Here is a 24,044-nt window from a genome sequence, read left to right as displayed (position 1 = left end):
CCAAAGAAATGCCCTGTTGCCAAAGCTTGTAGGACAATTTCTGACTCTTTAGCTGGTCTAAAGCAAAATACAGAATGGATTCATTTTAAGAAATATAAATGTGAACATGAAAGGCTCTCCCCTTCTTAAAGTAGTAGAAGAGTAGATTACTCAAATGCTTAAGTGTCTGGTTTGGAAGACAGGGAAGTAGTTGAAATGTATTGTGGACCTATGTAATTGGTTTGCATGTTGCATGTGATTTGGAACACAGGTTTTTTTTATCCATTTTTCAACAGCAGCTATCCTCAAAAAAAAAAAACAACCAAACAACTGGCTAAACTTGTGTCATGATCTAGGAACATGACTTTGAATGTGTTCATCATTGGCAGATTAACTGAACTTTCTTGCATTTTGCAGATAGGGGAGAGAGGAACTCTGAAATTTTCTATCTCAAAGATGTGAGAAAAGCCTAAGTAAAAATTAGGTTAGAAATGTTAGTCTGTTCCTAAGCTTATTTGTTTGTACATTCTCCCCCTTCATCTCAAAATAACTTAAAAAAAAAACCAAACAAACCAAAAAACCCCCAAAAACAGGTTAAGCCAACTTATAAACCATGTAATGGAAGGCACACTTTGCCCTTCCAGATATTGACGAATGCGCATCTAACCCTTGTGCTCAAGGAGGGACCTGTATTGATGGTGTTAATGCGTTTGAGTGTATATGTCCACAACAGTGGATTGGAGCAACATGTCAGCTTGGTAAGTAATTACCTTCTAAAGTTTTGAAGACCACTGGAGGTTATTCCTAAATAATTAATAACTCTGTGTAAGTGTGTTTCTGACATGATTTTTATTGAAGAAAACATTTAATATGTGCGTTGCTATTGGTATCTTAGCTCTTCTTTAGTAGATCTTAAAGCCAGAAGTTTCAAGTGAACCTGTAACTATTTAAACCCCAACTTAAGCTTCCTTATAATAGTTCTTCTAGAACGCCCAATAACTTTTCTGTTTCAAAATACAGCATTGGTGATGGTAGCTCCTTCTTCATGGTGGCAGAACAGTGACTATAAGCTTACGGAGGCAAGGAAGGGATTTGCCCTGACTAACATATTACCTTTTTGAGTTTTGGCAGACAAGAAGTAAGATAATACGCATGTGCTACTATAGACAAGTGTGCATTAAAAACCTGTGGTATGTAAATGATTTTAGTGCCCTCCCAAGGTATAATAGGAGCTTTTGATGCTTGGATTGCATGGAAACTTTGCTTGGTGCTGTGGTAATCTGTTTCTGGGTTTGTTCTTTATTCTCTTCTTTCTTTTATCTTCTTTCACAGATGCTAATGAGTGTGAGGGGAAACCCTGTGTTAATGCTTACTCTTGCAAAAATCTCATTGGTGGATATTACTGTGACTGCATTCCAGGATGGACAGGAGTAAATTGTCATATCAGTTAGTATTTCTTTAGTTTGTATGTTGACCGTAGGATGCTTTATCCTTTAAGAAAGATTTTATGATGAATGATAGTACACATACTTGTACAAGAAAAAATACCTGTTGTCAGGATTTTTCTAACTTCCAGCAATGTAAATTGAAAATACTGTTTGAAAATTTATTTAGAGATGTAATTGGTATTAAAATGAGCTTAGATATACATTTACATAACTAATAAATCTCTCCCTACTCACTCATCCTTGATTCTGAATGATATCATGTACTGATTCAATTTAAAATACTTTTTAGCTAAAATGTTAGATATAAAATTATCTGATAGCATATTACACTGTAATAGAAATATGTAATATGGAATATGTAATTTTCTATTACATATCTTTTAAAATAAGAATCTCTTAAGACATCAAGTGTCCTTGCTTTCCATTGAAACATCTAGAAAAATCCTTTCTGAAAATCGTTTGTTCTCCATTTTTATGCTAGACTTGTACTTACAGCTTAGTCTTCCAGTATAAATTCTAATGTCTTACATATTTTATCCATAGATATAAATGACTGTCATGGACAATGTCAACATGGAGGGACTTGTAAGGTAACTGTTGTTTATTACATGCCATGTTGAAAATTAATCTTGTTCTGGCTAGTTATGAATTCTATAGTTTGGAATTACAGGTGGGTTAAATGTTAAAAGTGTAGTGTTGCACTTGCAGACTCTTGCACCATTTCACAAAATAATTTTATGTGGTGCTACTGCTGTTCACAAATCCAGAATATAGAAATAACGTGAATTCTTGTGTGCAAGTTTTATCAATAAACAAATCTTTCTACTTTTGCTTTTTTCCCCCCCTCTGTGAAGGATGAAGTGAATGGTTACCATTGCTTATGCCCTCGTGGTTTCACAGGAAAAAACTGTGAGACAGAAACAAATGAGTGTGAAAGCAATCCATGTCAAAACGGAGGCCGTTGCAAAGACCTGGTGAATGGATTCAGTTGCCTGTGTTCACAGGGCTTCTCAGGAGTCTTCTGTGAGGTGAGGGCAGTGGTGACATTACTGCAATACTTTTCATGGATTGAATTCTTGAAAGAAACATATCTCCCAGTTTAAATGGGAGTAACCCAAGGCTAAAGCATTACTAATGTAGCTGTTACTTGATACACTGAATAAGCAAATTTGTTGTGCAGTGCTGTCATAGTAGCTGTAACACTTGAATTTGCAGCCCAATAAACTGCAAGTTGTTGCACATAGGTGTTGGCTCTCCTAAATGTTTTAAGGCTGCAACTATTCCTTAGGCTTGAAACATTTTCCTTTACAATGTTCAGGACCTGTGTCCTTTTATTACACTAGAATGTTTTAGGTCTTCATCCTAATAACTCTGAAGTACATAATTGAATTAACTTTCAAGTAATCCTACTGCTGTTGGTGGGAGAATCCACATAATTAAAGGCAGGCAGATACGCAAGTGTTGGCTCTCAGAACTTTCTGTTTGAGATCATTTTAGGAACACATAGTTCCAGTGCTTAAATAAGGATTCAGATCTGAAATACTGAAGTGCTAGTGATAATTCATAAAGTACTTCGTGATAATGAAGATCTTCCTCTTTCTAGGGAGGACATTAGACTTTTCAATGTAAAATTATATTGCCCTAAGTATGTACTTTCTGGCTTTTGCTGATAGCCAAATTCATGTAAGTGTTATGGTTAGCAAGACAGCATCAACTGGAGGCATTGGGTTAGAATATTGTTTGATGTGCTCCAGAATTTTTCGTGGAGGACATCGGAGTGATCTCTCTTAAATGCTGAAGTAATTTTATTCTATATTATTTGCATTGTTAAAGAAACAATGCCCTCCTTTTACTCAAAATTAAAAAGGGTTGCAGATACTGACCAGTTTAATAAAACTGGTGCAGTACCTAATAGCTTATGTGCCATTTCTACATAAGGATCATAGCTTGAGTGCTCTACTCTTGGCTGATTCATACCATACTGTGTAATTAAAGTTTTAGCAAATCTGTTTGAATAATAGGGGGGAATTGGCTGCTTGCCTTGTGTGTTGCAGGAAGTATTTACCATTGATTCCAGATGCTAAAGTACCAGGTACTGAACTTGCATTGGGAAGGGGAAATTTACACTAATGGAAGGAAACAAATGGAGACATCTGATAGAGGAGATCTGAGAATCTTTCTCAGACCTTAGCTATTTATTGTAGTTTGCTTTGAATGTTCCACATGACAGCACGAAATAGCTTGCTGAAAATCTCTCTATTGCATCTGGAACTGTACGTGCTCCTCTGAATTAAATACTTAACACCATTTGTGTTCCTTCTGTTTTGGTTAGCTTTTGAATTTTGCTCCTCCAGCTACAGAACTGCTAAAAACAGTGACCAAATCCACTATCTGACTTAATTTTGTCTGTAAAGTTGAGAGAGCTATCTTTCTCACAAGAGACATGTGAAGAGGGAAAAATGCACTTGAGGGAAGGAAAGCAATCCTTAAGAATAACAATTTGGAGGAAAGATACTGTGATGTAATGATATCCCTTTTGAGGCCGCTTTGTGGATTTTGAGGCCAGTTTAGGGCATCACCAATCAGTGATCTTGTGTGTCAGTCGAAGATGTAGAAGAAGCAGAATTGCTTTGCTACAGCAATTTGTCTGTGTAAAGGGTTATATTATGAAAGCTAGGTTGAAATTTTGCTTTTTGAATCAGATGGTGAGAAGTGTTCAAAATGTACCTAGTATTTCTGTGTGTAAATTGGCATGGTGATAGTATTTGTAAGAATAAGGTCCTGAGCAGCTCAGTCTAAAGAGACCTACTTTGAGCAGGAGGTGGGGAGTAGCTGACCTCTAGAGGTCCCTTCCAAGCTATGTGGTTCTATCATAAACTCTATGTGTTAATTGCGATGGGAAGAGAAGTTGCTCTAGAGAATAGGATGTTTTTTTAAGGTTCTGTGTATTTTAAGTGTCTTGCAGACACAAAATTGACAAGTGCACTGGTATTTAACTTGCATCATAGCACTTAGTATGTGGGTGTGAAGGACAGAGAAGTGACTTATAATGATCCAGAATAGTCACATAAGATGTCTCTTAATGGTTTGTTCTTTGCTAAGTTTTTGCAAATGTGCTTATTCAGCCTCCTGCAAAGGAATATCTTTTTAGCAGTATCAGAAATGCTTTGTATTAGGGTTGACTAAAGTAACCTGAAGCTTCTCTCTGTGTTGTAGGATGGAATGCAATATATATGATTCACAAACCTTCTTAAAACTTGAGGTTCCTTGCACATTAGCTTCATCTGTGTCTTTGGCAACACAGATAATGCTGCTTACTCCTGGGCAATGAAGCAGCTGCTGCTAACTATGGTCTCTCTTACAGATGGATATTGATTTCTGTGAACCTAACCCTTGCCAGAATGGGGCTAAATGCTATGATCTGGGAGGAGATTATTACTGTGCCTGCCCTGATGACTATGATGGAAAGAATTGTTCTCATCTCAAGGACCACTGCAAGAACAATTCCTGTAAAGGTACCTGCTGTTGTCCAGAAACTTGTCGTAATGTATTGGTGGTACATTAAAAAAGAAAAATAGTATTGCTGGGAATAGCATAATGCAGAAACATTTTTATTGTACTCACTTGGACTTTGTGAAATAGTGAGGTAGTGAAAAGAAATGCTTGTAACAGTTCTTATTTATAAAGAGGTAGAGGATAACTTATAGTTAACATAACTTTTAAATTGTGATTAGTCTTAATTTTTTGATAACTTTTTTAAAACTAAAAACTGATTGGTGATGCAGATTATTAGTCTGATGATATACTTCTTGTTCTTAGTAATAGACAGCTGTACAATAGAAGTCTTCACTAATGCTACCCAAGAAGGAATCCGTTTCATTTCGTCTAATGTTTGTGGGCCTCATGGACGGTGTATTAGTCAGCCAGGAGGGAATTTTACTTGTGCCTGTGAAAGAGGTTTTACTGGAATATACTGTCATGAAAGTAAGTAGGAGTTTCTTCTAAATGATTTTGTTGCTCTAAAACTTTCTTAAAGTTTTTGTTACGAAGCTTTACAACATAAAACATTAAGATTTTAATAAAGTTACATAGAGAATTGTTTCAGGTGTACTGCTTGAAATCCAGCCTTTTCAGGTAACAGTTGTGTTTGTAGTGGTTCACACTTCCTCTGTGAAAGAAAACTGGTTTTAGTCCAACTTCAGTGTGAATGTGTCTGTACCCACTACCTTTATGTACAGTCTTACAAGAAGCCATGGATTTCTCCAATGTGGGAATGATAAAGAAGGGACAGACACATTGACAGCACAGCTTAGGAGCATGTGTATTGCTGTTCCAGGTATTTTTTGAACACCTGGATATTTTTGCCAGATAAACTTAGTGCTCTGGTTCAACTTGCTACATGAGAGAGAATACATCTAGAAACCTTACTAGGCTTGAAAACAGATGTTTGAGCTGTTCTTATGTATGTATAAATGGAGTATAACTTTGTGCTGCTTTTCCTAGACACACAAGTGTAGATCACTCCTCTAAGTAGGTGAAGACAGCCTTGAGCAATAATTGTTGACTTTTTGTCATAGATATCAATGATTGTCTTGGGAAACCTTGCAAGAATGGTGGGACATGCATCGATGAAGTCGATTCATTTAGATGTTTCTGCTCAAGTGGCTGGGAAGGAGAATTGTGTGACACAAGTGAGTACTGCTAAGCGTTGCAGGGTCAAATATTACAGCTTTGCTCTAACAGTTAGTGATGGTTGGTACGTGGTTAATAATAATAGGGTAGTTTCTCTGTTCTATAATTATAGTCTACCCAGTGTTGTTTGCAAAAGTATTTTCAAGAAGACTTTTGGGTAGCAGCTCTAAAAGGCTCAGTTCCTTTAATAGGACCATAATCTGATTCTTTGGTACAGTACAGGATATATCTCAGGAGGAGAGAACTTCTTTTTCTCCTGAGGAGAGGCAAAAGGAATATACCCTGTTAGGAGGTCTACTCATTATATTGCTTTTATTGCTATAAGTATATATACTTCTTAGTACTTACTGTACGTAAAAGTTTATCCCTTACGCAATCTACTCGTACACAGTAGTTTCCAAACTTGAAAAGCTTTTTAGCTTTAAGCCAGTGCAAGCTGTGATGTGCTTCCACCTTACTGAAGGAATTTATAAATTTAGTATTTATTCCTTTAATAAGAAAAGAACTGCTGAATTCTGAATTTTTACTCAATGAATATCATGAGTCAGTGTTTTGTATTCTGGGTTCAGTGGGAGCAGGCCTTTACTCTTGCTGCCCTGGCTTGAGACATATTGGGCCTTAGTTGACAGAGAAGTGTACTAGGCCAGTTCATGGTTAAGTTACCTCAGAGGAAATTGCAGTTGGTTCTTTTTCTGCTCTGAATGAAGCTCCTTCTGAAACATGACGGCAAGACTGAGACTTATTGCAGAACACGCCCCAATTGAGATGTGAAATAAAGACTGAGAAGCTTTTGGCAGCTATCACTGTCAAAAGAGCTTTTTGTGTGGTCTAGATGAAGTTCGGTCTGGAATAATTGTGTTCTACCTATTAAAACACTTGTCTAAAGTGAAAAGAACTTTCTCTAAAATTCATGTATGTGTATGTATATGTTTAATGTGTATATACACACACATATATATGTATGTATATATATGGTTAAGCCACCTAAGCCAAACTCTCTGTATTTTGAGGCATAAAGCAGGAGAGGGAGCCTTAACTGTCTCACGTGGATGTCCTGGGTTGGGGCTCCTTTTCAGGACGTTGTGGTCCCTACTAGAAAGTTTTCTGTGAAGTTCAGAATACAGCTGTTTGCTGGAAAAATGAAACTACTTTGGTGCTCTACTTAGAAGCTATGCTGAATGATACTTTTAAGCTGTCAGAAAATCTTTTATAATTCATGTTCTGTATTGAATCAGAGGCTTTTTTCTTGCTTATATAAAGATAACCCCATAACAATTAGGAATGCTGTCTTTCTAAATAGTACACAATTTATTTCCTTTGTAAAGAAGTATTTTATACTTTCTTATGGCCTTGGCTAGACTAGATCATCTAATTAGAATAACTTTTTTTCTAGATTTCAATGACTGTTCTCCTAACCCATGTCACAATGGTGGCCGATGCATTGATTTGGTAAATGACTTCTATTGTGAGTGTAAGAATGACTGGAAAGGCAAAACTTGCCATTCACGTAAGTGATCTTTACTTTGATCTTTAGTTTACCCAAAGATTTGTTTTCTTTCTTCTCATGAGACTAGAGTTCCTGAAATTTAAAATAAAACAATTGCAGTGAAATAATAGGCATATTTTCATTACCTCTTCCAGTTTCCCAGCAACAAAGTGGAACGCTTTTTAAATGTATTCCTTCATGTAGTGAAATAGTGTTGTAAGAGATGCCCTTAGATTCCACTCTTTTGGTTGTTTACTGTAATACAGCAAGTGGAACTATGCGTTTCTAGTACTGTTGCATTTAAATATGAAGTCTCTTTAAAAGTAATTTTGATTAAAAAGTACCTGGTCTTAAAATTCAGCAAGACCAGTGGAAATTAAAACTGTTTTATTGTGATGTATAGGTGAATACCAATGTGATGCAAATACCTGTAGCAATGGTGGAACATGCTATGATGATGGAGATACATTCCGCTGTTCATGTCCTCCAGAATGGATAGGAAGTACTTGCAACACTGGTAAGCTTTTAAAATTGTCTACAGATAAAGCCAGAAGAAGTGGAGAAATGTTTAAATAATACTTAACTGTTTAGTAAATAGGCACACTGTTCTTCTAGCTGGCTAGTTCAAAGCTGTTCCAGTTGGCTGGTGACTAAAGTTTAGAGTAATTTCTTCCACTCACCTGACATGATACTGATTTTTAGGAAGCTGTTCTCTGCAGGCTGCTTACATGGTCTTTTACATAGCTTCTCCTAAGCAGATTTGGAACACTTGGATTTATGTCTTGACTTCTCTATATTAGTCTTTAGAGACCCTGTGTAAAGGTTTTCTTGGGAACTTAGTGCACCACTTTGCTTGAAGGTTCATAATGTGAGTAAATTTGTGATGGAGATGTGTATGAGCAGACATACTCAGGAAAAACGAAATGAAGTGGTTCTTCCTAGGCGATTTGCAGGGTTACTGCCTGCTGTAGGGAACCACTCTTGATCTTTTGGGGGATTGAATGTAGTCTCCATGGTACATTTTTCTGAATATGAATCTTCCATTAGGACCAAGAAGTTGGATGAAGGTAATTTAGTATAGCTTTTCTAATTTTTAGGTACAATTGCAGCATTTAATCAAAATCTGAACTTTAAATACTAGTATTTTATTATGAAGTACACCTCACGAGCTGAGTAACTCACTGCCAGAGTAGAAATTTAGCAGTATTTGAAGGATGCTTACACAGATGGGGAAAAAACAGATAATCTTTTTTATAAAACTTCATGGTTCAATCAAACAATTGAATTGGGATGATGGTGAAGGCAGGTGAGATTATCATGTGATGTGACTATTTTTGGAGTCTTTTGACCTTCTTGTAAGTCTTGCACTGTTGACTTAAATGCTATTCAGGACTGTGATATTGACATATCCAGATGATAGATACTTCTTGTTTTCTGTGCTAAATAGAGACCTTTTCTGTTTTCAAAGCTAAAAACAGCAGCTGTATTCCAAACCCTTGCATGAATGGTGGAACATGCGTTGGCAGTGGAGATTCCTTTTCTTGCATCTGCAAAGAAGGATGGGAAGGACGTACATGCACACAGAGTAAGGCTTTTCTCCTTTCTTCCCCTGCATTCCCCTGGGATATTAAGGAGTGTCTGGCACAGAGCTGTTAACTGAAACAAAGCAAGTTTATAGAGTTCATGTGCCAAAATATCTGAATCATTCAGGGTGGGAGGTAGGTAAAGATGATGATGCTCGAGTAATGAATGAAGAACTTGTCATGCTTCTTTTTGCACCTAGTCTCTGCCAAAATAAGACTTTCAGCCTTCTATAGAAATATAATTTTTGGGAACACGTGCAGAGCAAAAAAAATCCTTGCAGAAATACTAATTTTAATAATGAAAAGTATGTGGAAAGGCAGGCAGCAGTGTATATTCCATCACTTTCTCTGAGGATAGCAGTTAACTACTCTGGCATACCAGTACAATGAATTGGTTAGGTGGAGTAAAGCCTGCAACTTTGATTCCACCCCCTGCGCCCTCCCCCGCAACTTAACATAGAGGAAAAAAAAAAAATCTAAATTTGAGCTCTATTTCTACTCTAAATCTACTGTGAAATTAGTGTTTTATTGATATATGCCCTAATTAGCTGCTTTAAAGCTGAAAGTACTAGTATAAATGCTAACAAATAATTCAGAGCTGTTTATAATGGGAGAGATTTGTTTCAGAAATCTCGCTAGTTGCACGTATACATATGAAGTGCCAAAGTAGTAGTAATCCTTTAGAAAGCTTTTAGAGCCTGGTTGAATTATCCACTACCAATGCAACTGATTACCCTGTTTTATTTCTGTTATGTTGCCATCCTGCTGTGTATCAGTCTGTGCTGTTGATATATCAAAATACACTGAAGTTGTAAAATTTTGCATTTGTCAGTCTAGTCATAAAATTTAAGGTATTTCATTGGTCTGTTAGGTCTAATTGAACTTTCTTTGCAAGTGTGGAAGAAAATGTTCAGTTCTGTATTATTTTTCTTTGCTTTCCTTATCAAATATAGTGTCTCGAACTATAGTATTATACATTAGAAAAATATGCCACTAGTTATGCTAGTCTGTATTCTTCTTTTTTATAGATACCAATGACTGCAACCCTCATCCATGGTAAGTATGCAAACTCCAGTTCTGTACCTATTGTGAAAATAAAAGTGAGTACAGTAATATGGATTTCCATTCCAGATTAGAACTAATTCTACCTTGAAATAATTGAAGCCAGCCTCTGTAAAAAATCTTAAAACAATTTTTTGCCATGCCTTTTCTATTCCTTGACAGCAACAAAGACCACAAAACAATCCAGAGTTGATTCATATGTGAACAGATAAAAGTATTTTAGTGTAGTCTTCATGCCAGAACTGACTATTAAATTACTCTGATATGAAATGAATCAGACTTGATAACATTTCAAGCATCTACAATTGAGTTTTAGAATAAAAACTGAGAAATCAAAACCCATTAGTTTACAATAAATAATTTTAGATAATATAAAAATGTCTTGTTATATCAAATACTATGTATAAATGTGTTTTAAAAACAAAATTAATTTTTTGGAAGATATAGTGGGAGTGTTTTAAATATAGAGGTTGATATTTATGGGTGAAGGGGAAAAATACTGATATGTGGATGAAGCAAACCATCTGCCTTATCTTTCTATCCTGTCCATTCTGATGCAATAACCTGTACTTCATGTATTAAAAAAAACCCAAAACCCTGTGGAAGCTTGGGCTTTCTCCGTATTCACTTCACAGTGCTGTTTTATCTCCTTGAGTTCTGTTGAAATACTTCCCCACACGTGTACATGCTTTTGTAGGATGTTGCTGTTTTAACAGGTGACTTACTAAGCATATCGTTTATCTAACATTATGCTTCCTCTGTTGATGGGAAGAGATTGTCCCCCTAAACTGCAGCAGAAGGTTTGATTAAGAAAACTTTAATTAGAGACCAATGAAACAACGTAGATGGCTTATTAAGTAGACTCGTATTATGAATTAACAGGGACTTTTAAATTCTGCATTGTTGAATAGAGAGAAAGTATTATGAATGGGGCAACAGAAGTATGCATTTGAACACGCCGCGTGAGACTTATGGGTTTTGCTCATCTTTAGACTAGTGAATCTACCCTGAGAACACTTGGTGTAATGATAGGCTTATTATTTTTACAGTTACAATGGAGGCATCTGTGTTGATGGTGTGAATTGGTTTCGATGTGAATGTGCACCTGGGTTTGCTGGTCCCGACTGCAGAATTAGTAAGTACCTGTACGGGTAAAGACCTGAAAGGTTGTACCATTCCGACGCACAAATCAGAAAGAACACCCTGTGACCCTTTTTGCATTAGGTTAGCTGAATTCCAAATAATAAAGCAGAAGCCACCTGTCAGTCAGCCAGGTATTGATACCTTGTAAATAATGGCAACTTATGTTCCTTTCTTTGTTTCATTAAATGGAACTGAAATGGGTTGGCTTAAATTATACTTAAAGACTTGGTTGCTGGATTTCGTCAGACATTTCTGAAGGTTCTGGAGTGCTGGCTTCATAGAAGCTTGTTAAGTTTTAAGTATTTTTCTTGATAAGCAGCTTGTCATTAAAGATGACATATATCACTAGGTGTTCCATTTAACATTAGAAACTGAAATCCACTGAGACATCGCAAATGAAAACAAAAACCTCAGGAGTGTAGTCCTGGCACATGAATAACATAGAGAAGTATGATAAAGGTCTTTCAAAGCTATAAAACAAACCTGTTGCACTGCAATTATCCTGAAGGATAGAAACTGAAAAGCAGGGGGAACAAAAGACCCTAAAACTACATTGAAGTGTTGTGGAAGTCCTTTTTTTTTTTTTTTTTAATGGAATATTACCATTTTGACTTGCATGTGATAGGTACCTTATTTTTACTTTATTTTATTTCTGCCTCTTCAGAAGATCAGACTTTGAGTCTTCTGTAGCCTCAAGGCTGTTGGGCTTGGTCTTTCCACTCCATCAGTATGGTGGTGTGCTTTCAAGTTGAGATTTCATGCTCGTTCTGGCAGATAGTAAATGAGCCAACACCTCTAGTCAGAGGGTGACTGTAGCACTTGTGGTAGCATCAGCTCAGTGATCTCTGGATATAGAACCAGGGATGGCAGATAATCATGTATCTAGATCTAGACATGCAGTGAAGGATATTGAATTCTCCTTTTCCGGACAAGAAACGCAGAGAGGACTGTTTGTAGTCAAAGACAAATACTGTGCATTTGTAATGGGACTTGCAGACTTTTTTTCTTGTTTAGACTGGTATAGACAAAAGGAGTAGCTCTGACAAAAATGCCTTTTATGGCTGATAACAGAAACAGAGTTAACAATCACTTTTTTTCAGCATCAGAGGCTGGAGAATCTTAAACCAACATAGCTTGAAGAGAGGAGGAAGGAGTAGTTAAACCTTGTAGTAGTTAAGATACTTCTGTATTTGCATAAAACTTCATCTGAGAGCACTTATGAAGGAAGCTAGAATAGAACCAAAAGCCCTTCCACATCCATTTGGTATTTTCCATTGCCTACATGGGTAACAGTCTCACTACTACCATTTATCACGTTCACTTTCTAAGTCCAGTCCTTTAAACACAGAAGATGAGCTGATACTGTGCATCAGTCAAGAATTGGTGTTTAAACAGTTTTTCTGAGGTGTTGGAGTTGGGCATTCATCTTCAATGGAAGGAAACCTTTTGAAAGATGCTTTGGAAGAGAATGGTTATGGTTGAAAATGAAGCAGTTGGTGCCTGTGGCTCACAACGCGACAGGTTGGTTTCTGTTGTCTTTTATGCAACAGTCTACCAACAATTAGTATTGGTCACTTCCCCAGGATAACAAATAACACATTGCTGTGCATCTGAATGGACTATGCTTCCCTGCCTTTTTCAATAGATTGCTATGGCTAAGCCTCTGAATCTTTGAAGGTTGTTTTTTTAAGCGGCTTTTGTGCTAAGTGTGTATGTACTAAATTAAGCTACTCACTATTTCAAGGTTATTAAGAAAAGTAACATCAAATGTCTGTTACAAATTAAACTATTACTCTTCTTCCTTATGGTGAACTGTATTGCAGTAAGTCACTTTTTTCGAGCACTGTTGAGCCGATTCATTGTTCAGCTCTTGCACTGTGATAACTTCCTGAAAGCATCTGCTTTTCTAGGAAGCCTAAATGCCTGCGATTAGTGCCAGAACAGGATGTAGGGCTTCAGTTCTATAGCTGAATGTGGAGAAGACGTTAGCACCTTCAGCTGTCCAACACCTCTGCTTTGTGAGATGAGTCAGCATGTGACTGCTTCTTTGATTACCAGAACTTCAATTAGGGTGCAATTTATGAGAAATCTGTTAGAGCTTACTGCTGAAACAGTAGAACTATCCAATTAATTCTGAAGCCAAACTGTCCTTTGCTTGTTAAGAAAGCAGGTATTGTCAGATTACATCTCAGTAAATGTTTAATTACAATGTTTTATGTCCTTGCCATTGAGTCTTACCTATTTTCTATCTAGATATTGATGAATGCCAGTCTTCCCCTTGTGGATATGGTGCCACTTGTATAGATGAAATAAACGGATACCGATGCACTTGTCCACCTGGAAGAATTGGTCCTAGGTGCCAAGAAGGTATTCCTATATCTGCTATCAACCTTTATCCAAAAAACAGTAGGGTACAATGTAGCCAGTATAGAGTTTATATACAGTAGTCTGATGTGTAGGGAATAGTAGCTAGTATTTTTTGATTCAAATTTGCATAACTTCACTAACTCAGAGGTGAAGTGTCTGAGTGTGCTTTTTCTTCTTAGTGATTGGAATTGGAAAGCCTTGCTGGCTTAAAGGAATGACCTTTCCCCATGGCAGCAGGTGGGATCAAGAATGCAACAACTGCCACTGTTTGGATGGCCGTATTGACTGCACGAAGGTAGGCATTTTGACCTATTTTCTTAAATCCTTCTGGCTGAAACAAACTCGTGCATGAAGAAGATTAAGTTAATCTTTGGTTTTTTCCCTCTAGACTCTTGCATAGGTCTCCCCCAAACTGCGTTTATTTAAAAAAAAAAAAAAGTGTCTAATGACTTCCTGTAAAAATACTTATGGGATTGTCTTTATAATCATAAGCTACTGTCCTGCTCTCTACCTGCTAGAACAAGCTCTCTAGAAGCAGACAGGCACTTTTTGCAGAAAAGAAAATATGAACTGGAATGGAATAAAGATCCTTGAAAGAATAAATAAATTGCACTGCCAAAGCTCTGCAAAAACAGAGTTTTAGAGCTCCTAATTTTGTGAAACATTAGTTCCAAGGTAAAGGACATGTAGGAAGAAAAGTTTCTTCAGTGGGTAATAATCGCCTTTTTGTATTGTCCTTCAGTAGGTTTATGAATTGACAAATTGCAACCTTTGTATATTTATTATGGACTGCATCCTGGTGGCTGTGACTTCTTAAAAATAAGATGAGCCTACACGCAGATTGAACATGTTAGTATATGTGCTCCACGCCTTTTAGGCCTCCTGAGATAGCATTTCTCAATGGATTTCCTTGCGGTACCTGTGCAGCTTTACATCACAGCTGGGGAGAGACAAGATCAGTGCTGCTTACAAGTTGTAGGGTGAGGTGGGTGGCTCCAGATGAGCACTAACAGTACTTACAACGTTGCCTCACACGGCAGTCTCCCACGTTTCACTGGAAGCACCAGTTTAAAAACCTCTGGGTCTTATTAATCTATCCAGTCTTAATCTTACTTTGTTTAGCTAGGTGTGCACTGTAGGCAAAGAAATAACTAAATCTTGCACTTAGTCATTTAGAAATGCTATTTTAGACCTTTTATGGTGGTGTGATTTCAAGTTTGAGATGTCTTCAGAAGATAACAGTACGTGAAAGTAACTAGAATCTCAGAAATGGTGGTGCGGTAAATGCAACTTACCCATATATGGTGCTTGGTTCTTTCATGTGTAATGGAACAAATATGCTTTCTTGCTGACAATTGTGCTTTAAGAAATGCCCAAGTTCCTAAACTAATAGCTATATAGTATTATATAGAATCTTAAAGGTTACATTATGAAATGGAACTGTGTTTGGAAGCTTGCTGCACCTCAGTAACTTGGGGGTACTAGCATACTGTTTTCTTTTGAGAGAGTGGTTGAAGTGACAGTGCTTATCACCAATGTGCATCAGCTGTTAACATCTTCAGCATTCTGTGGCAAGGATCTCAGTATAAATATTGAAGAGAAATTAATCCTTGTGGAGATGTTTCTCTTTCTAGATTATAGAAGCCTAGATGACTAGTTTAAAATAAATGCTTGAACTTCTGTATAACTCAGTTATGTGGGACAAATCTGTAAGCCTCTAAGGATATATGCCCAGTCAGTGGTGTCTTGGGTAATCTTTACACAGTTTTTACTCTTTTGTCCTTAAAAAATGTCCTCATTTTGTGGAAGAGCAACTCCATCTGCTACTAGGACTACAGCAGTATCGAAATACGGATTTTTTTGCAGTCAGTAGTAGATCGTGACCATCGTACGTGAATTGCTTATTTTGATTTGATGCATAAGAGCAATTAACTGTAACAGTACTTTGTTCTTTTTAATTTCTAGGTGTGGTGTGGGAAAAAACCTTGTCTGTTACACAAACACTGGGATAATTCGAATAACCAGTGTCCCATGGGTCAAGAATGCCAGGAGAAGTATATGAAATGTTTTCAGCCACCATGCACGGACTGGGGAGAATGCAGTGCCTCTGAACCTCTGCCTGCCAATATCAAGTGTCTGCCTAATTCTGGATACTTGGACAATGACTGTGCTAGAATTACTTTAATTTTTAACGGAGACAAAGTCCCCCAGGTGAGAACAGAATTATTAATGAATTACGGCAATATATGTAGGGATGTATTCCATGTCAAAGCATGGAAGATTAATGTTTCTAATATGAATCCTTGCTTGCAAAATTTATTATTAGACTTCTCTGTTGCTACTAATTGTGCTTTGTCTAAAGGGTGAGGCAAAGCTAGGGTTTGTACTGACTATTTTATTTTCTTTTTTAAAATCTCAAAGAAGTACTTTCTTACATTTCAAGATGGGCTCAGACTGTACTAGAATAGTCATGCAAGCTCAGTTTCTCACCCTTCATTCCAAAACCCTATTCTTTGTTTTTCTGCCCTTTCTTGCTGCCCTCTTTGCTGCCTTCATCAGGTCTCAGTAACTGCAAAAACTCTGAAGATGTTTATTTTTATGTACTATTTTTTACTTTAAAGTCATATAATCTCCCTTGTTTCTAACAGGGCACTACAACTGAGAATATCTGTTCTGAAATACGGTATTTACCAGCTACTAGGACTGTTTCTAGGGACAGAACTCTGATAATATTATGTGATCTGTCTTACTCCACAGAGAATGCAGTGGAAGTTGCTATTGTAAGTATGACACTTGCATTAATATATATAGGAAAATGTTTTCTTATTAGTTTGAGCTGGGGAAGAGGTTGTTTAAGCTTGTTTCACTTCAATGCAGGTACTGCAATCTGTGGCTTAGTCTGACTGCAAAGCAATTTTGTGATCTTGCAATTTCCTATAATGCTAGATAGCTGAAACTGCAGGTTTCATTAATGACAGAAGGCTACCACAACCTCCTGATAAATTACTCTAAAGACTAATTCAGCCCAAATTAGCGAACAGGTGCCTACCTGTTCTGTCAGAAATCTTGGGCTATTGACCTTCTCAGTAAGGAGATACAGTTGCAGGTGGCTGGATTGGAAGTGAAGAAGTCTCTGCTGTGCATTTAGAGTATGGCTGCTTCAGGATGTTCGTTAAATACATAAGTGGGAAGTGGAAGAAGGCGCAAGTTGAGTAGATGAAAGTAACTGTTGCCCTACTGAGCTAAAGACTTGCCTTAGAGGCACTTACAGCCCAATCACTCAATGCTTGTGTATTGCTTAGGTTCCAAGAAAGAGTTCATTTTCATAGTAAAGTGTTTATCCAGGCAGAAGCTGGACTGTCTGTCTCTACCAGTACTGTAAAGAACATGCTGAGCCATGATGCAGGAAGCAAAGTGTATGGTATAAATAGAGCAGACTGTTATTAGTCCAAGCTTCTATCTAGATAATCCATATGTCTTGAAGTGCTCCAAACTCTGACTAAGTTTAGCTCAGCAGTGTAAGTAACATGGAAGTCAGCTGGCTTTTATTTGAGGTATGCTAGATAAGCAAGTAGGTGTGTTACCCACCAAGTCTGACATTGCATCTGCAGTTTGGATAGAGCCAGCCATGCTATCGCTGCAGTAAACTTTAGGATACTGTTTGTAACTACTGTCAGGTAAATTCTACCTACAGAACTCAATTAAGATGTAGCTGGATTTAAAAAGTAGATTTCCACAGTTAGGTGATTGCAATAACTTTTGGTTTTTCCCCTTCACTCCCTTTAGTCTTTCGTCCCGCATCGAGATGAACAAGATAATAGTCTCATACAGACTGCTGCTAATACAATAGTAAACGCAATCACTAAGCGGCAAAACAGCACTGTTATGTTGGCAGTAACTGAAGTCAAAGTAGAGACCATTGTTGTTGGGAATTCATCATCAGGTAAGGTTCCCAATGCATACATCCTGTGTATGTATAAGCATTTTCTGTTCCCCTACTGTCAGTCTTTGCTTATCTTTCTTGTTGGGGAAAACGATAGATCGGATTGTTTCTTTAATTGCTATTACTAACTGAAGAGGAAGTGGCTTTAAAAATCAAGATTCTGTGCTTGTGTGCTAGTTTCAACTTAACCTCATCCCTAGCGTAATATCCCCACCTATCTTTGCCACTACTTTGGCTCTGACTTTGGACCCCGTTCTCCAGTCTAAGCCTACCTTTCACAAGATCAGTTCTTCTTCTCATGTGCTGTTCAAATCCTTTCCAATTCTCCTACGTTAACCTTAACCCAGCCTCAGCCCTTGATGCTGCTGCACTATAGAAACTGAGGCTGTGAGGTAATGAAAATATGGGGGGGGGGGAAGACAGTGTGATACCAAGTCTCTTCTGAAGTGCTTGTGTATTATTTACCTTAACAAGAGTTAAAGATGTCTAGTATCTTCCAATACTTGGCCACGATATGTAAAACTTTGCTCTTTCTTTCAACATGTGTTTCTCACTAGTGCACAGCTGGCTTAAAATGTAATGCTCATTCCTCTTAATGAGGATATGGTGTGATTGGAGAGACATTTATCTCTGAATATTGGCTTTCCAAGAGCTATGCCAAAATAAGCAGTTGAAGATTTTGCATGCCTGTGGTCCTGCCTGGGGGAGGCCGGAGACGGTCTTGTGGAAGACCCCTGGTAGGTTCCAGTTCAGCTAAGCCCCAGAGTGGCAATCTTACAATGGTAGGAGACGCTCCCAACTTTTTCCTAGATCTCCCCAACGTAATCTTCTGAAAGATCTTCCACCCATAGTCCAAACAATTAGTAAATTGCCTGGTTCCACTTCCCTTGCATTTCCCTTCTAGGGAATGCCTTTCATCTGTTAAAGCCTTGGCAAATGTACTATTTCCTAAGCTCCCCTGAAGGAGTGTACCAGCTTTTGTTCTTGCCTTGAGCAGAAATTGTGTAGATGATAAAGAATCAAGCTGAGATTGACATACCTCGGCCTCTCTTTCTTCTGATTGCGTTAAATAGTAGGGCAAAAGGGATGGGGATTACTTTGCCTCCCACCTCAACAAGATTCAAAGATTCTCCTAAGAAAGTGGATAGACTTTGACTTCTCTTGCAGCTAGTGCTAGAGAATGGTTTCCAGACTCCTCATTTTAATAAGGATGCTCAGTATTGACCACTGGCCCCTAGTTCTTCAAGTGGGGTTGTTATGAAGTAAACTGTAACCTGGGCTCTCATGTTCTTTGATTTGGTTTGTTTTATTGTTAGCCCTTAGTTGGGTGAGGTAGGTGGAAATCTATCACAAAATGTGGTGTAAAGCCCTATGTCTGAGAATCTCATTTCTGTGGGATGTTCAAGTGTCTAGATGGAGATCATTTAGACACTTCATTAATTTTCTCTAGCTTTAAGAAAAAATATTCTGAATTGGGAATCTGTATACAGACAGTTCTCTGTATAAGGACCTTATATTAGTAAACTTGGATCCACAGTCATATGGTGAAATAATAGATGTGATAGCAGTGAGAATGCAAGCTTTGTATTCTAGTCTTAGAGCAGCTGGTATGAAGAGCTCCTTTTTCCTTGAAGTATTCCCCCCCATTTATGGTTTAGTATTAGATTGCTTATGAAAACTGAGGAGAGAATAGCATTTACTCCTAAAAGCACAATTCTTCCCCAAACTGCTAAAATACAGTTTTTTAGATCCCTTGAGGCCAACCATGTTTGCAGTTTATTCATCCCCCTTTGCCAGAAGGAGATGTTTGAGAATGTGTCATATTCCGTATAAGAATATGTTCAGAAGACACTGTAATGTTAGAATGAATGACCATGGTGTTGAAGCAGTCAGTGGTTTTCGTACAGCCATTTGCAGGTTATTCTGTAAGCAGTTGTCTTAAAACCGCAGAGGGAATTTACATTTGGATCAGAGGTTAGAGTGGTAGGTTGACAGCATTTGTCTGCAGAGCCTTTGAGCAATCCTGCTGTCTACAAAAAGCAAAGCACTTCATGTCTTATTGCCTCTTACCATGTGTGAATTCTTGCTTATAAAGAAGAGTAGAAAAATGTTGTTCTATCCTAGCAGTAAAGCCCTTGAGGAGGGGAAAAAGTAAGTCCAAACATACATAAATTTTCAGGAATAGTTTTCTAGAGAAATAATCTGGGTCTGTGTGGCTGGGAGAGCACTAGTGCGGTTTGTGATTGGGAATGTGGAGAAAAGCAATTGCCTCAACTCCTTTTGTTTTTTCATTGAGCAGTGAAGACTCTTACCTCTAGTGACAATATTCTGGTGTTTTACTCTGAAGTGAAACTGGAACATCCTAAACGTCCTAAAGAGTGCACGATTGATTTGGTTACATAGCTCTAACCTGAATGTTTTTTGAGGTAGTTGATACGTAAATGTCTGGTGGTAAAGGACTTGATGGTAAAGGACTCTTGTTTCTGACAGTAAATGCAGGACGTATTTCTGATGCAAGTGCCAGTACTTCTACAGCAACTTAGAGGCATAGTACTCTTTATAGCCTGCCTCCTACAAGGATAGACTTTTCTTAAGAGCTGCTACTTAGGTTTTCTGGGCCAACTTAGCTTAAGTGCTTGAGAGAGAGATGCTGCTTATATAACCAGTTTGTCTGTTGGAGGTGAAAAAACATCTCAAATGTAGCATTTCCCCCCTCATCATTAAGCAGGGAAAACTCTATCTTAGTTTAAACTAACAAAGAGCATTTCTAGATGGACTAGTGCATTCAGACAGTTATCATTGTGCTGTAAGGACATCTTATTTCCTTTCTCCTAAAAACTCTTTCTAGGGCTAACCTGTAGTTATGTATGGATACTTCTCTTGCAAATGTCCGGTGCTATATATCTAGTTCTGTTAACTCAAGACTTTTTTTTTTTTTAATTTGCCCTCTAGATTATTTGGTTCCAATTCTTTGTGCGGTATTTAGCGTTGTATGGCTGACTTGTATAATCATCTGTGTGTGGTGGACTCGGAAGAGAAGAAAAGAGAGAGAGAGAAGTCGTCCTCCCAGAGAAGAGGGTGCCAATAACCAGTGGGCACCCTTAAATCCCATAAGAAATCCTATAGACAGATCTTACAGTAACAAAGACATTCGTTATGAATGCAAAAACTTCATATCTCCTCAAAAAAGAACTTGTGATGCAGTAGAGGAGTATGTAGAGTATGAGGAAGAGGAGGATGAAGAGGAGGAAAGAGATGAGGAAATGGACAAATTCCTCTCTCACAAACTCGCAAAGCCTTTGCCGACAAAGGCATCTGACACATCAGAGAGCAGTCCAGTAAAGAAATCCCATCAAATAGGCAAAATGGACAACAGATCTGTAAAAAATGTGAATGCATCAAACTTTGAAGGCAGTAGAGACTAACCTGTATTTGGAATGTAGGCAGACTGCGCCTACGCGTACTGGGGAGGAGAAAAATTGACGTCTCCACTTTGCATCAAGGACTAAAAATATCTGGAGTCAAATGTTCATAGTTTCTTTATTTTGCGTAAAAAAAAATAAATAAAAATAATAAATAAAATTTATTTTGTTTCTTTAGCCTTGTATAAATTATTCAATGACTGTCAGATGAAAAAAATGAGTAATCTTTGATAGTTGCTATTTTTGTAAAGTTTACTTATAATACACTCGCTGTGTGGCAGAGGAGAGGTTGTATTTTCAATATGTGTAAAGTTTATTACAAAAGACTGTACACTGTTTACAGAATGTATTTCTTTTTATTACTTGCTCTAATTTAATGGTGGCTTTAAAACCTCCTGGTTGAGGAAATTGTGTGAACTTTAAACTGCTTTCTTGACTTTAAATCTCTATTAATGGCAGCTCACTGCACTTGTTACGTTAGTAGCTTCTGTAAAGATTTTTTTCCAAATTTGCCTTACACACTTTGTAATAGGAACAAAAAAATTATAGAGATCTTTCAACTGTGGTTTAAAAGTGGCCTTTTTATTTCTGTTTAATTACTTTAGAATTGCAGTATTGAAGCATGTGACAAGTGCCTTGAGATTAAACTTTTTCTATAGCAACTGTCAAAGACTGCCATATCAATATAGTAAAATTGTGAGAACTCTAGGTTCCCCAACTGACACAGTTTATTTTCTAATAGTGAAAGTGCTTTTTTGTAAATATGTACATATTAAATGAATCATTCTGTATATTTGATTTAATAACTTAAATATTTTGGTCTTTTTTTTACATGTCATTCCTTTTAATTTATGTTGCAGAAAAGGAGGTTTTATGGCAGTTTATAAGACTTTTTTTTGGTATTATGTCCAGATTAGAAAATGATGTTAATACAATCAATGTTAGGAATCTGTTGGTCATTTGTATTTACATAGGAACATAACCACTTATGTGTAAATAGATCCAGAAATGTTTGTTTATCCCCATGTTCAGCCCATCTCAAGAACACTAACGGGTGCATCTACTGTACAGTACCAACCTAGCGAGGCATTGTTTTTTTTCTTTTGTGAATATGTTAATTACATGTGGTATTACTTTTTTGCGTTTAAATACAGGCCTAATGAAGGGAACAATATTTTCCTCAGTCTTGTTTCTGTTGTGCTTTATTCATCTTTCGCTCTAAAGAAAAAAGGCTGGCAAGCTCAGATGATGGGAGTACCTCATTAGAAATGGTTATTTGTAATGGAAGGCTTATGCGTTGTTTTTTTTAAAGGCTTTATTATTGCTATTAACTGGGCAAACTATAAGTTTATTTTAATTACTGAAGAAGCATAACACTACATACACCTAGTTACCCAACCAGTGAGAGGAGCGGATGTTTGAGAGTATAAACTCTGGCCCACGAACAATGCAAACATGAATGTTTTGAAACCAGTTATTTTATACAGGAACGCAGGATTTGCTTTGCAGGATCTTCTGTTTTAATACATTTTTGTTTGACATGTTCTTAAAAAAACTTTCAGAAAAGAAACTATTTATTAAAGCATTTTATAATGATGTTTGTTGTAACTTTTTTACTTGTGCTGAATATTCAAAACTTATTTTGATAACCTGGTTAGGAGTTAGTTTAGAAAAGGGTACTATCCTTCTCATGTTCCCCAGTATAATCCTGAGTATTTAAACCAAAACCACTTTTTTTTCTGCTACTCTTGTAACTTTTTGTACTGTAATGCTGCTGTCTTCCATAATCTAATAAAATGATTCCCTCATTGTGTGTAAGATACCTCAGATTGTGTTTTGCTTTTTAAGTGCTTGGAGTTCTGATGTGATGAGGCTAAATGAAGGAGGAGTGAAAGCCCTGGTTTAATACACGGTGCTTCCTGTAACCTGAGCTTACAGCCTCCATCCAAGTGCCGATACTTCCTGAGCCAACTTGGCAGCATTGTCCTCTGCCCACTACTGCACCACTAACAGTTTGCGTAGGAGGTGGTGTCCCACGTGTGGTCTAGAGGCATAGACACCTTCAGTACCTAAACCGGACTCCCTGCGCTGCCTCTTTGCAAAGTACAAAGGCTGGTTGTAGCTGACAGTTACTGACCGTGTGTACGATGCGCCTTTTTTGAACGGGCTCTCCTCCCAGCCTGCTGAGCAGAGGCTTGTCTTAGCAGTATCGTTTTGCTTCCTTGGGTGATAAGAGGGCTGTTTGAGCATGCAGGGGCTTGAGGTATTCTTGCCAAATTGAGTTGGATTTTTAAGTAATGCCTTTCTCCTCCATTCTGCAGCCATTCAGACCTTTTACTTGTTGTGCTCCAATTTCAGTTGAGTAGGTCTGTGCCTGTTTCTTATGGTGACTTGAATGGCTTTTGTATAGAATATTTTCTGTAGTAAAGGTGAACTCTTATGTAAGATAATATGGAATATAGAAGTTGAATTTTTCCTGTTAGCTATCAACCTCAAAAGCAGAATTCTAGATCCTAGCAGAGTTTTTATTCCAGTCATCATGCGGTTACTTTGTTCTAATTTTCCTTGGAGTATTGGCTTGTCTTTATCTTGATAAGTGAGCTGTTTCTAAGTCAGTTCTCAAAATCAAATTCTATTGTTATCTTTGATTTCCACTTTTCAGATATCTGTCTCCTGCCCTTGAAGAAAGGCTGATGGGGGAGGGGAAATCCAAAGCTGAGATAAAGAAGCAATACTTTTTCAATGATGACTTTCTAAAATCAGCTCCATGGTGCCTTGGGAAAACTTAGTGGCTGCCATTAGCTCCTCAGAAATAGCGGGAGCAATGCTATAACCGTTCAGGACAGTGCCAGGTTAGAAAAATGTCTTTTTGCAAGATGCGCTATTCACGGAGACTGCAGTATTTGTGAGTACCTGCTG

The 24,044-nt window shown here is 37.5% G+C and overlaps 1 protein-coding gene across 1 annotated transcript in view; it reads left to right on the top strand.

Annotated features, from left to right (window-relative positions):
* The window catches only part of JAG2 (jagged canonical Notch ligand 2), a 72,580-nt gene extending 49,637 nt beyond the window's left edge, over window positions 1-22,943 (top strand). The window contains 18 exon segments of the mRNA XM_050898166.1: window positions 624-737; window positions 1,312-1,425; window positions 1,971-2,017; window positions 2,282-2,455; window positions 4,792-4,942; window positions 5,247-5,411; window positions 6,005-6,118; window positions 7,513-7,626; window positions 8,009-8,122; window positions 9,074-9,190; window positions 10,217-10,244; window positions 11,300-11,385; window positions 13,647-13,760; window positions 13,940-14,055; window positions 15,726-15,971; window positions 16,409-16,540; window positions 17,547-17,703; window positions 20,656-22,943. Of these exon segments, the coding sequence (XP_050754123.1) occupies window positions 624-737; window positions 1,312-1,425; window positions 1,971-2,017; window positions 2,282-2,455; window positions 4,792-4,942; window positions 5,247-5,411; window positions 6,005-6,118; window positions 7,513-7,626; window positions 8,009-8,122; window positions 9,074-9,190; window positions 10,217-10,244; window positions 11,300-11,385; window positions 13,647-13,760; window positions 13,940-14,055; window positions 15,726-15,971; window positions 16,409-16,540; window positions 17,547-17,703; window positions 20,656-21,128 (2,576 nt within the window). The 3' untranslated portion in view covers window positions 21,129-22,943.
* The last annotated feature ends 1,101 nt before the right edge of the window (window positions 22,944-24,044 follow it).

The sequence above is a fragment of the Gymnogyps californianus genome, chromosome 5 (genome assembly GCF_018139145.2).
Source record: "Gymnogyps californianus isolate 813 chromosome 5, ASM1813914v2, whole genome shotgun sequence".
Classification (NCBI taxonomy): Eukaryota; Metazoa; Chordata; class Aves; order Accipitriformes; family Cathartidae; genus Gymnogyps; species Gymnogyps californianus.
The sequence above is the reverse complement of the archived record's forward strand: the minus strand, read 5'-3'. Positions and strand labels throughout refer to the sequence as shown.